The following is a 13,182-nucleotide window of genomic DNA, read 5'->3' on the forward strand; positions in this document are numbered from 1 at the left end:
TCGACCTGTTCATGGTGTACCAGGTCTTGCCTGCTAACAGCTGGGATAAACTCCAGCTATACTAAGTCGTATAAAGGATGAACAGCCTATAAGAAGTGTTCACGTGATTTTAAACATTTATACTGTTTGGAAATTAACACATAATCAGGATAGTGGCACCAAAAAATCTGTAATTGTGACATCCCCACTCTGTACCTGAAGAAATAAAAGTGAAATGAAAGACGGTGGCAGGGTTAAAATGTTTTACTGTAGTGCTACAGTATGCAACAGGTATGAATGAAAACATCAGGCATCATGTTGTCTTTTGTTCCAAATGACAAAAATATCTGGCATGTAGAATTCCCACAACATGGCAGTAAAGTAGAAAACAGGATAACAATGAAAAGAAGAAAGAAACTGAGGTGTAAAAAACAAAACCATAGCTCTGTTGTCCTTGTGCTGCTCTCCGATTCTCTCCTGTTGGCTGGATCAGTGCTGACAACCAGGCTTTAATTCAGGGGCTAAAAACCAGTAAAATCACAATGACAGATCTGGTCGTTTTTAGCACAATCAAATGGCTTTTTCACATACATGTGCTCCACAGAAACACACACGCAGACGCAGACACACACACACACACAACGAACCAACACAAACCCTAAAAGAGCAAAAGTCCTGTGTTCTCAGTGTTGACTTCAATCAGGAAGGTTGAGGTGAATCGCATAATAAATACATTCTGAAATCTCTTGTTAAGACAAATATATACAAATTGATTTGCAGAAAAAACTTTTTTACTAAGTGTTTACAGCTAAGACAGTCACTTGAACAAAGTGTAGACCAAGATGCACAAATAAATCTCTTCCCTTGGGCTCATGTTTTCGTCTCCTTCCCTCGGTCCCTTCATATGCATGCTTCTTAATGTGACTGATTGCACACACTAGTGTCGTGGTCTGGACCAAAGCAATGCTATTCTATTATCCCTTCAATTACAGCACTACAGGCACACAAATACAAAGACACTCTGTTTGGCTCTCCGCCCTGCCTCATTCCTTCCGATGTGTGGCAAACACATGCAGCGCTCCCTGTAAACAAGTACTCTTTGTCCTTTCGGATAATAAATACTGTTTTGGTAAAATGATCATCATTAAAAGACGACACAGAGTGTATTTGAGCATATATCGATACAAAACACACAATTGCACTGTTTGAAGAGCTCTTCATTTGTATATCTTGTATTTTTCTCCTTCTTTTTTTCTTTTATTTTTTTTTTGGCTTCAGCATTAAGGCCCAAAATCAGGAGTGGAAGGGGAGCAGGAGAAGTCCAAGTCATGATCTGCGTGCGCCCATAAGGCCTACCGTAAATACAAACAACACACATACAAGCACACTCACAGATGAACAGTATTGCAGGGCGATATAAAAAAGAAAGACACTAGGGAATGGTGAAACATCCTCTCTGTCATTTCTCTTAGCAAAATCATTCTACATCTTCATCGTACATCTTTTCAGCCGTGCCCGTTTGTCTCCTCTCCTGTCCAAAGTGCGTGGGTGCCGGTGCTGTTTCAGTCTGGCTACACTAGGGGGTGCTATTCCTCTCTGTAGATGACTAACAGACGGTGGCTGTGGCTGTGTTTATTGCTATAAAGTCGTTGCTCGTCCCCTTAAAGAGAACACCAGGGGACAAAGCCACCCTCCAAATACTGATCTGAGGTCTCCTTTCCTCTCTGCTGATTGAAGTCTGTGCTTTTTAGAGGCTTTAACTGGCAGATCAGTGCTGGAGGGAAACCCCCCGCCTGGGAAGCTGGCTCAGGTGAAGATGTAATTGAGGAGGAGCTGGGAGAGGAGCAGGATGCAGAGGATGAGACAGTGACGACCCGTTAACGACACGCTGTCGTCTGTTGCCCTCTGACGAGACAGCTGACGACCCAGAGCCACCAGGTTCCTGCAGAAAGAGGGAAGGTCCGGGTGAACACGGCTTTAACAAGCCAGCAGGAATTCAGAAAAACTGAAGCTGCGATTCCTCAAGGGGAACAAACGTGAAACCTTTCTGACTATTTTCTCAAATTTGGTCAGTTTCTGAATTAGTTTCTACAGCTGCCAGAGTAAATCACAGCCATTCTGGTGAAGGTTGGTCTATCAGACACTCTGCAAAGCAGCATGCTGTTCGCCAGCCCATGCACATCTGGTTTGTTTTTTTAGAGTGTCAGCCACACCCTAGTAAATGACCTTTAGAGGTCACACACTGTAGAGAAACCAGTCCCCCAGTCGTATCACATATAATCCACGGCTTAGGGCCAGAAATCATTCCTTCTGAATATTTTGACTGTGGTAAATTAAAAGGTTTAAAAGTTGGGAAACAGACGTGACTCAGCTGTGACTTGTACGATTAAGCAGACGGTAAGCTTCACTACTAAAAAACAATTTTCTTTTATCTACAGAAAAGTAAACCTTCATCATCACTGTTTTTAGACACTTTTAAATGAACATTATTTAGAGTCCTCACAGTGAGCTGCTGTCTTTAATGGCGTAAACATGTGTCCGTCTCACCTCTGAATGTCTTGCTGTGTCTTCTGTATGGACGTGATAGAAGCCTCGATCAGGGTGATGTCCTTCATCTCCTTACAGCAACGGGAACACTGGTTTGAAAAGCCTGGCCACAAAACAAGAGGAAAACAATGACGGGGTTTAACACATAGCTATTGTAGTTCAATTTAAATAACACACAAGTCCGCTTATCAATGACGTGACTCTGAGGCCAAACAAGCTCTCCGCCCACCGTTTTTATTTGACAGAGTGTGGGCTGTTAGAAAGGTTGGGCTCTGACTGGTCCTGTCTGAGTGCAAACATTAGAACAAACAGCCTTTAGATAGGTGTCCACTTTAGAGGAAACTATGCATCAAAGGGTTAAAATTGAGACGTGACAAAACTGGAACTGCCTGTTAAAATGGAAATGGGCGGCAGTCTGACAACATATAGAAGTTGTGGAGGGTTTGTCATCTCCCTCCGCATCGTTCCCTGGCACTTCCAACACCTTGAAAGGAGTTCTACTTTAACGTGCCCACTGTTTAACTTGAAACAGGCCCACAACCACACTCTTTATGAGACTATACTACTCACTTTTACTCCGGTCTCTGAAAGTCTTACTCTGAACTCTCCTTATTTTCTTAGTCGCAGCACAACTATGAGGCCAAGATGTGACCAACTTCTCTGTTTTATGCTCATAATGGAAAAAAAATTAAATAAGAGACTGACAAAGCAAACGGACAAAGCTGGTTTATTACAAAACAGCAAAGTGGAAATCTGTTATCAAAATGTTATTGTCATAGAAACATTTGTCCTGGGTGTAAGTGCTTTTATGCTGAAACACTGACAGGAAGTGCTGTCAAATGTCCTGCCAGAGCTTTTCTACCAGAACAAAGTGCTTCCTTATTCAAAATCTGTTAAATATTGAGAATTTCTCCATCATTTCGGTCAATCATCAGCCGTAAAAATAAAGTGAAAAATAAATAAATGTGGGAGCACCTCATGCATGGCAGCTTAGGGTCTGGTGTGGATCAGAGCGTGTAACTGAGTGTACAGCTCACCTTCATTGTCCGAGGACTCGTGTGTGGGTTCTGGCGTGGTGCTGCTGCTTTCAGTGTTCTGGCTGCAGCTGGACGGCTGGCTGCTGGCCTTCCTGTGCTTCCCATTCACCCCCACCTGGAAGGAGGCAGAGGAGGTTTTCAAATAACATGATACAACATCCTAACTGCCAACGATGAGCATCACAGCAGGTAAGAAAAAGGACTCGTCGTGCTTCTCAATGACAAAGCAAAACAGATTTTTGGAATATTTAGTTGATTTGTTAAAAATAAACAATGTTTTCCAGAAGAGTTCAGACCCTTTCTTAATGAAAGCTGCATTTCAGCTATGGTGCATTCTACTATCAGTGGGCACTGAAAATTTGACCCAAGTCCACCTGAGCTTCACTCAGTTACCTGGACACAAGCAGAAAAGTTACACACCTGTCTATAGACGGTCTGACCAGTGACGGAGTAAAAACCAGGACATGATGGTGGGAGAATTATCTGTAGACCTGCTAAAATACAACTGTGTCTGGGCACTAGGGCTGCCACAATTAGTCGACTAGTCACGATTATGTCGACTATTTTAATAGTCGACAACTAATTTAATAGTCGAAGCTTCGTTATTTTAAAAAGAAACCTGCAGCGGCATTTTCCACTGCCGCCTCTGCGTTTCTGTCCATGGCACACATGCGCAGTAGAGGTAATCGGGGTCAGACGTGATGTCACCGGAAGTAAAACCAGACGGGCTTTTGTATCATCATGGCTACCCGGCAACGGACTTCTAAAGTGTGGGAACATTTTAAGAAAACAGAAGCAAAAGCTGTCGAATGCGTTATCTGCAAGGCAAAACTTGCCTTCCACAACAGTACAAGTGCGATGCACGAGCACCTGAAAAGGAAGCACATTGTGGCTGATTGCGACAACGAGGAAGGTGGACCGTCGTCTAGGTAAGCTAACTGGCTAAGCTAACAACATTAGCGTAAAACTTACTTTCTCATACCGATGATGGAAAAAAAGTATTTTGTGTTGTTTTGGCCAGTGCCTTATCCTTATTCCATCAACTGTTTGCACTTTATGATACGTGTTTGTTGCTACAGGCTGCATATTTCATTAAAGGTTTAATGAACTACCATCTTAATCGTCTTTATTTTAGTTAGCATATACCTCATAATATAATCATATGTAAATTAGATGTAAAATCTAGGTTTTGTATCCAATTTATATATGATCCGATTAGTCGACTAATCGAAAAAATAATCGATGACTAATCGATTATCAAAATAGTCGTTTGTGGCAGCCCTACTGGGCACCAACCTCAAGGTGGATAGAGAAACAGAGCCCCATGGAATCGATTTTGTTTTTTCCCAAATTCTACGTCTCCCTTTTCCCCCTAAATTATGTTTTACTCTGTGACCTGATATTAAAACCAAGGCAGCTTTTTCATGTTTTTTAGAGGCACTTAGGGTAGCATTTCTTTACTTCTGGGATAACTTCGGTGTTTCTGTTTTCTTAGCCTTTGCTGATTTTCAGGAGAGACCAAGTCACACAGACAGGAAGCTTCAGCGCTTTGACTTTCCTGCTTTTCTTCTTCATCTGGCTCAGACACTGTGGAAAACTCTTAATTTAGTTGGAAATATTCAGCCCCGTATGTGCAAATTCCACAATATTCCGTCCGCGTTTTAAGCATCGTGGCGATAATACAGCCCTACAGAAAGGACCCCTGCCTCTTTTCTAGAGTCCAAAAGAAGAGTGGCCTCCATTATTTTTACATGATATCACAAAGTTTGGAACCACCACTAAACTCTAGACCTGGTTGCCAAGCCAAACTGAGAAATGGTCAAAAGGCCTCGACCACCTAGGTCACCAATAAGCCAACGATTACTAAAAAAAGAGCTCATGGGATGTTTCTTGGAGCTTAAAGAGGGACGAACGTTACTGCAAATGCAGAGAGTTTGCAAAGAAGCAGTTGACTGAAAGTCAGAGCATGAAAATAAAACCTTGAAACAAACAATGATCTTTGTGGCTACAGTTTCCAACTGGAGACAACCAACACTGTATGAGGCCGGCCTCACACCCCCTGCATGAGCTGATGGCAGCATGATCCTGTGGGGATGTGACCCTGCGAAAGGGACTGACATGAGTCCAGAGTGAAGGATAAGGGTTCAGAAAAATATAAAGCAATCCTGATTAAATCCTGATCTCAGCCTGGTAGAAAGGTTTAGATTTTAACAGGAAAATGGCTGAAAGCAAACTTTGAAGAAAACAAGCAGCTTTGGGAAAACCGACCTGAACCTGGACACAGTCTACCCAGTAAATCATCTTTACAGACAAAATGACGGTGGCTGTAAGAACAGATGCTTCCCAACCAACATAACTGAACCACAACTTTTCTGCCACAACAAACCAACATCTCTAAAGTGTGGGGTCTGAATACTTAAAACTGGGATATTCGTTCATTATTTATTAATATATTTCTAAGATACAACAAAATCTTGTCTTTGCTTTGCCAGTGTGGAGGACTGGGTGCAGACTGATGAGAAAATAACTGTATATGAGTCTGAAACTCAACACACAGATCACATAGGAAGCTGGTGGCTGTAGTTTCACCTTGTGTTGACTGGCCCAGCTGTGACTGTAGGAAAGCCCATTCTGTTGTCTCTGGCTTCTCTCGTGTGTCTGAATCACACTGTCCTTCTCAAACTGGACGAGACAGTGTTCAGGGTCCCACGGCTGAGAGCTACAGACACAAAGATGCAGTTTCATTAGAATCTGCCTCACTCTCTTTGTCCCATTTAACTAAAAGCCAACGCCGCGCGACCAGTTCTATTGGTTTCTTGGTGTGAGTGTGTTCATACTCCATGTGCCTGTAGGTCCAGTCAGAGGTGTCAGGGTCCTGCTGGAAAAGTCTTGGGATCCAGGGTTTGTCTCCCCTCTCTTTGGCCTCTCTCCGCTGAGCCTCCTCTAGAACAAACTTCTCTTGGGTGGCCTGCAGTTGGTCCCGATCCAGGATGGCCCTGGTCACATGCTGCCACAGTCTGTGAAAAAATTTGATCAGAAGCGAATCGATTGAACAAGTAAGAGCCACAGATGTCAGCAGTAGCTTTGTGATTACTCTTATTGTTATAAGAAGTTACGACTCACAAATAAAGTTTAAAAGCCTTTTTACTTTCAGCAAAGACAAGTACTTTGTCAAGTACATGTACAGTTTATATCGTGAATAGCATCTATATTTAATTTACATGTCAAAGCTTCATAGCTTTAGCCCATGTCAGCTCACCAAGCACACTTAATGAAACCCAACACTAAATAAAAATAAACACAGGTATGAGTTTACCTTTCAGACTCAAACTCTCCCTGCTGGTCTAACTGGACCACTTGTCTCTTGAGACGTCTGCTCCGGATGTCTGTACTTGGGTTCCACAAAGTCTCCTGCTGACCAGAGCGCTTCTCATGAATGAACACCTCGCTGTCCTGATTTTAATAAAAGACATTTTAGGTTCAGTCAACCAAACTAATTCCCACAATGAGACATTAAAATTTTTACAGTGTTTGTTAACTTTGTAAAAGAACTAAATACTTGAAACAGTCTTTGCAACTTCCCTGGAAAGTCTTTCCAAAATTCTCCATTTAATTACAAACTTTTCAACATTTCTTTTTATCCAGCACAGTTTGGGATCTGTACATAGTTTTGTTGTGTCTGCTGCTTCTAAACCTATAATGTTCGATTCTGCCTCTGTTAAAGATAAAGACTGAAAACTAAACAGTGGTGAGGATGTGGCACAGAGGAATGACTTTGTGGTCCAACAGCTCTTACCCAGTGTCCATCTACGGTGGCCAGCACCTCCTCTCCCACAAAGATCTTCCCACTTATCTGGTTTACGGAGCCCGCACCTCCGAGGAAAGGCTGCAGTGAAGATAATTTAGGTGTAAAACAGCTATGCAATATTAGACAACTACAGCAAAGCAAGAAATATTGGAGAAACAAATCAGATTATTTTTTAAAAAGATTTCTTGTAATTAGAACATTTAACTTGTTTAAATAAATAAATAAAAACCTACCTTCAGTTTGAACTCAAGCTCTGCAAAACATTTTGTTTTCTCACACTTGATGGAAACTTTTCCTCCCAGCTCTAGTGTCATAGTGCCATACAAAATACCTGCAGGAGACAAATCATGGCACCATCAGGTCAACCAGTCTACGATGCGCCGCATGGTGGCAGCAAACCGTACACTTCGTTTCGCGTTGGTTCAGAGGCTGCGCTGCTCAAGTCATTACCCTGCATACTTTTAAGACTTGTTATGAGTTTCCATGGCAACAGAGGAGATGTTTACCAGCAGAATAAACTCATTAAGCTATCCAAAACAGGATAATCAGTGAAACAACTCTTCAGATCCCAAACAAGACCCACCGCCCCCACTAGAAGGTCAAGTTAAAGTTATTCTACACAACAGAAGTCATTTCCCTTTCCTCTAAAACAGACTTATACTGAGTTACTTTATTAAAATCTAGACAGTCTGATGATACCGATCTGATTTACAAGGCGGCATGTCATAGCTGCTCTCTGAGTTCCACACTGATGTCATACGCATAGACACGTGCGCACACACACACAGATGAGCACACTTTTTTCTTTTTTTTTTTTTTTAAATCACCCCCTTTCGGTTATTTATGGACAAAAGTTTGGAGATGTGACATGTCACAGCTAAGTCTAGCTGTCACATATTTAAATAAAGCTATTTTGTCATCATCATGTGTCATATTCCCCCTGTAAAACTGTGATTAATAGGTTACCTGTTACAGCTACAGAGTTCATGAAAACATGATTCAGCAGAGCTGATTTAAGGTTGAGATCTACACCCTGTTCATTAGGCCTGTATCTAAGTTACACGTATGAAATTAAAGAGTCAAAACAGACTAACTGTTATTTGTTGATAAGTTATTATAATGCAAGACTGCCATCATTCAGTGTGTGAAATACCAATGAAAGATCTCCAAAATCCACTTGTAGATGGCCAGTCCTAGTTCTGTCCCCCTGCTTTACAACATCGTGGTTTTTCTACTGGTCGGCTGGTTTAGCCATAAAAATCGCAAACAGAGTTGCCTAAGGCGGTTTCTTAAGGATATCAGAGTAACTTTTTCAATTTCTTCAGCTTCTTCAGATCCTCCTCTTTACAGGACATTTCACAGGGGTTTGTAAGATGATTCGTGCTGATCTGGTAAGGAACAGCACGCAAAAAGCTTATTTTGCCCTTCAGAGGTTGTTGTGTGCAAGCGTGTATGACGTATGCATAAATGACAAAAATAGACCATTAACTAGCCATTAACTAGACAAATGAACCAACAGAATTAGAAATGACAGTGAAGGTGTTTTGTACCAGCTAAATGGGTTTGTTACAGTTACATGAAGAGGAAAATATACACGCTGCGATATCAAAGACATGCCGATAACAAAAAACTTGGATACGACTGGATTAATTTGTAAATATGGACAAAGACATTTTTAATAGACCCATTACCTTTGCAGTGAGCGTAGGGCATGGTGATGACATACTCCTCTTCCCTGCTCAGGAACAGTAGTCTAGCTCTGCCCTCCAGAACAGCTGACAGAGAATTACCTAGAAGAGGACACAGGAACATGATCCACCTTAATAATCTCACACTAACAGCTGGGCTGTTGTACAGTGTAGTAGTCAAACTTAAGGCTATGCTGTTGTATCCCTGCATGCCTTCAGCTGATGGCATGCATCTTCTAGTCCAGTGGTTCCAACCTGGGGTTCAGGACCCCCTCGGGGGGTTCCCCAAAGAGCACTGGGGTCCCCGAGGCCTTGACATTTCAGAACCATTATGACTATGTTCCACTCACTGTCTCTCTTTTAAAAAAGTAAGGCTATATGTTGTTAATTTAACTTTGGCTTTATGGAAGGGCAGGACTCAGCCAGAATACAGAAATTATGGTGAGAATCTCACTTGTGAAAGCATAAAACCAGCATGGTTTCAGCACAGGGTAGGGTGGGGGGGTCCATGGCTTTTTAGTATTTGCATTAAGGGGGTCCCTGAGGAAAACAGGTTAGAACCACTGTTCTAGTCTATACTAGTCTATTAGCTAAAACAAACTGCATTTTAAAATATGATGTGTACCATAGAACTTGGACTTGGCCAGGATGCTTCCACTGATAGAAAAGCCATCCTTTCTATTGCAGATATAAAAGGCAGAGATGGGCGGGTGGTGGGACACCTGGCAGAGGATAGAAACAGAGACAAACGTCAAGTTTAAGAGTAAGAAAAAGGTTATCAGATACCATCTGGCACCTATTAATCTTACAGTTACACTTGACTGTGTAAATTATTTCACACAAGGATTGAAACGTGTCAATAAGCTGTACGCATTTTAGTTTTAAATGTGGTTTAACCTGCTCAGCTATGTAGAAAGTGCAGCTGTCAGTTTGAGGATGAAGCCAGCAGCAGCGAAATGTCTCCCCCAAGATTGGGTTGTAAGGTTTTTTCAGACCCTGGAAAATGGAAAGAAACACAAGCTTAATCAGCAACTCCAGCATCATCTGACATAAGCACATTTTGAATATTATTTTGGTCCAGTTGAGCAAGATTATAGTTGTTTAGTTTCAGTCAATCAAAATGTATTTATGAAGCATGTTTGAAAACAAGATGGCTGACCAAAGTGCTGTCCGTGACGAATATAAGACAGACATAAAACATTGGCACAACTCACAATAATACACATACAACCAACTCATGTGCTGAACGCCAGGGAGAAAAAAATGAGTCTTTAAATGAGATTTAAAAGCAGAAAGTGACATCCTAACATGCAGTTCCATAGTTTAGGTGCGACTACTGAAAAGGCCCCTCTGAGCTTCAATCTCGTCCTTGGATCAACCAAAAGCAGCTGATCAGCTGACCTCAAAGACCGTGAGAGGGAGTAAGAAGTCTGAGAGATAGGCTGGAGCAAGACATTTATAAACAAATACAAGAATTTAAAATTAATTCTGTAGCAGACAGGAAGCCAGTGAAGGGCAGCCAGAGCAGGCGTGATATGATCTAACCTGGAGGAAATGAAGGCATGCATAGTCTTTTCAAAGTCCTGTCTGGACTTTGATCACGGGTCTAATTTTGACAATTTGTTGCAGGTGAAGAAGCAGGATTTCACCATGGAGCTGATCTGAGTGTCAAATTTTGGGTCAACGTCTATTTTCACTGCCGAATTTGTGGCAGTGGATTTCTAATTTTATCTTTTGACTATTAAAAGACTGATTATTGAGCACTGTTTGTCATTGCATCTATGTGGCTCTCCCAGAGGACAGTCAGCACAAAAAGCGCTGAGTAAGTCTCAGCTGATTAATAAGCATTTTCTGCTGGCTCATGTGGGGCTGTGCAGCTGCCGCCAGGAAATTAGTCACAAATGAGTAGAAACAAGTGGAAAGTGTCTCCTGACATTTACAACAGAAACAGAGTAGGAGCAGGGCCATTTGTTGAGCAACCAACAAATAAATTGCTGCTGGATGTCATTCTGGATGATGGTGAGCCCAAAACAACAACAAAAATGCTAACAGTCAGAAAATGCAATGAAAACAGACAGTTGCAGCAGGTTGTGACTAAAAAACAGGACAGAGAATGCAGAACTGGAAGAAAGGCTTAGAAATCAAACCAAAAACTGTTCCGGTTTTTCCTGAAAATCTGTCACTAAAACAAATACCTTGTTTTAATGCACTGTTGTACTGAAGTAAACTTGAAGTTAAGTAAGAAACTGATCTGGAGTTGCTTCATTTTGTCATGTAAAGGCTCAGAAAAGAAAAGAGAAATAAATAAAAATTAGGTCAGCTGACTACTAAAATATACTGATGACCAGGTTACAGGTTTATTTTCATCCTCGGTAAATTCCAAGACGGCAATGTCAGAATTCATTAAGTTAAAATAGTGAAAGACTGGTTAAGGGTGCATGAGACATCCCTTTCAGACATGGATTGGCTGTTAGGATGCCCCCTGGTGAGGTATTCTGGGCACATCCCACCGGGAGGAGACCCCGGGGAAGACCCAGGACATGCTGGAGGGACTACATCTCTGGCTGACCTGGGAACGCCTCAGGATCCCCCCAGACGAGCTGGCGAATGTGGCCGCGGAGAGGGGAGTCTGGGCTTCCCTGCAGCTGCCCCTGCGACCCGCCCCAGATGGATGGACATTACATATGCTTTTGGAAACTTTGCAATCTTAAATTCATACTGTACTCTGAATTACTGTAAATGGGTCTAAAACATTTACAGTATGCAGTTTTTTACTTTTTGGGCCAGGGGGTGCATTATGCCAATATCGCCTAAACAAATACAGTTAAAAAATGAGAAATGCTGTGCAACAGCTTCATTAAGCTTCATAACAAAGTCAAAAGGTCATGGGACTCGAGGCTGTGCTAAGGTGTAGCCACATTTCTTTACAAAGAGCTACACAATAAAGACCATATCTTACCTTGGGCTTCTTGTAGAAGCCAGACAAATACCATCTCAGGACCTGCTTGATTCGACCATATGCACTTTCCTCTAGTGCAGCTCTGTGGTGGGAAAGCAAATAGAATATGGTTAAATATAAGATAAAAAAAATAGAAGTATAGTCATGAAAAATATGTATTTTGTCTCTGCTAAGCAATAATACTCACTGTGAGAGCAGATCAGCGTGGTAATAGTAGTCGGATAGCTTGTCCAAGAAGGATCGTGGCTCCAGGATGAAGGTCGGCAGCACCACCTTTGACAGGTCCATGCCCGGCCGCAGCTGCTTCAGCAGGCTCCAGATGAGACCCTTGTTTTCCTCTGACACAGTCTCCACCTGGGATGCCTCTCCAGCCTTAGGGGGCAAACACAGACAGAGGCACATTAAAGAGGTTAACAAAATAGAAAAAAAAATAAAATAAAGAGAAATCCCTTTCTAAAGACAGAAAATCAAAACCAGGTCAACGCGGAGCCTCTTTACCTCAGCCATCTCCTCTGTGCTCTGCTCCACATAGGCTGTAGCTTGTGGCCCGGGGGATAAATCGTCTGACTGTTCCATGTCACTCTCCTCTGTCAGCCTTCCACCATTTTCATTTACTGTAGTGTCCCATTCATCATGAGTCTCGCGCTCAGATTTGTCTGAGAAGCCGTCATGCTCCATGTGGTGATTGCCAAGCAGGGCTGCGTCATTCAACCTGACAAAAACAGAGGAATAAACAGAAAATGTAAGATCTACTTTATTTTACATTTCATTGCTGCACGATTTCCAGCCACAGAATAAAATCAGACAAAACTGTGCTAGAAATCACACGATTTAATTTGCATCTAGAACAACGTATGTTTGCAGATATTTGAATTGCAGCTGTATGGGAACTAACTTTATTTCTGGGTTACACACTATCAGCAGAAGTGGCTTAGACTGCTTAATTATTACCATTCACATTTAACTATAGAAGCATGTCCACTTGAGAAGTAAAGAGGTGACTCTCCAGTGGAAGATCATTATTAGCTTTACTGTGAGTGCTCAGAATTAACCTGATGAATCACAACTTTAAGGTAAAAAATAAATATCCTTAACTAAGTGACAGACTCATGTGAATTTCAACCCTAACTCGATGAAAACCAAACGGAGACAGAGCTATGCAGG

At 41.9% G+C, this 13,182-nt stretch overlaps 1 protein-coding gene across 4 annotated transcripts in view; it reads right to left on the reverse strand.

Annotated features, from left to right (window-relative positions):
* Positions 1-228: 228 nt before the first annotated feature.
* The window catches only part of osbpl5 (oxysterol binding protein-like 5), a 45,230-nt gene continuing 32,276 nt past the window's right edge, over positions 229-13,182 (reverse strand). For all 4 annotated transcript variants that reach the window (XM_041996876.1, XM_041996874.1, XM_041996875.1 and 1 more), the window contains 14 exons: positions 12,517-12,730; positions 12,206-12,390; positions 12,019-12,100; positions 9,957-10,055; positions 9,685-9,781; positions 9,063-9,161; positions 7,605-7,702; positions 7,360-7,449; positions 6,880-7,016; positions 6,401-6,580; positions 6,153-6,282; positions 3,564-3,678; positions 2,527-2,629; positions 229-1,921 (listed from right to left, as the gene is read on the reverse strand). In XM_041996876.1, coding sequence (XP_041852810.1) covers positions 1,786-1,921; positions 2,527-2,629; positions 3,564-3,678; positions 6,153-6,282; positions 6,401-6,580; positions 6,880-7,016; positions 7,360-7,449; positions 7,605-7,702; positions 9,063-9,161; positions 9,685-9,781; positions 9,957-10,055; positions 12,019-12,100; positions 12,206-12,390; positions 12,517-12,730 — 1,765 coding nt within the window. In that variant the 3' untranslated portion in view covers positions 229-1,785. The remainder of the gene's footprint in view (positions 1,922-2,526; positions 2,630-3,563; positions 3,679-6,152; positions 6,283-6,400; positions 6,581-6,879; positions 7,017-7,359; positions 7,450-7,604; positions 7,703-9,062; positions 9,162-9,684; positions 9,782-9,956; positions 10,056-12,018; positions 12,101-12,205; positions 12,391-12,516; positions 12,731-13,182) is intronic.

Source organism: Melanotaenia boesemani, chromosome 10 (genome assembly GCF_017639745.1).
Source record: "Melanotaenia boesemani isolate fMelBoe1 chromosome 10, fMelBoe1.pri, whole genome shotgun sequence".
Classification (NCBI taxonomy): Eukaryota; Metazoa; Chordata; class Actinopteri; order Atheriniformes; family Melanotaeniidae; genus Melanotaenia; species Melanotaenia boesemani.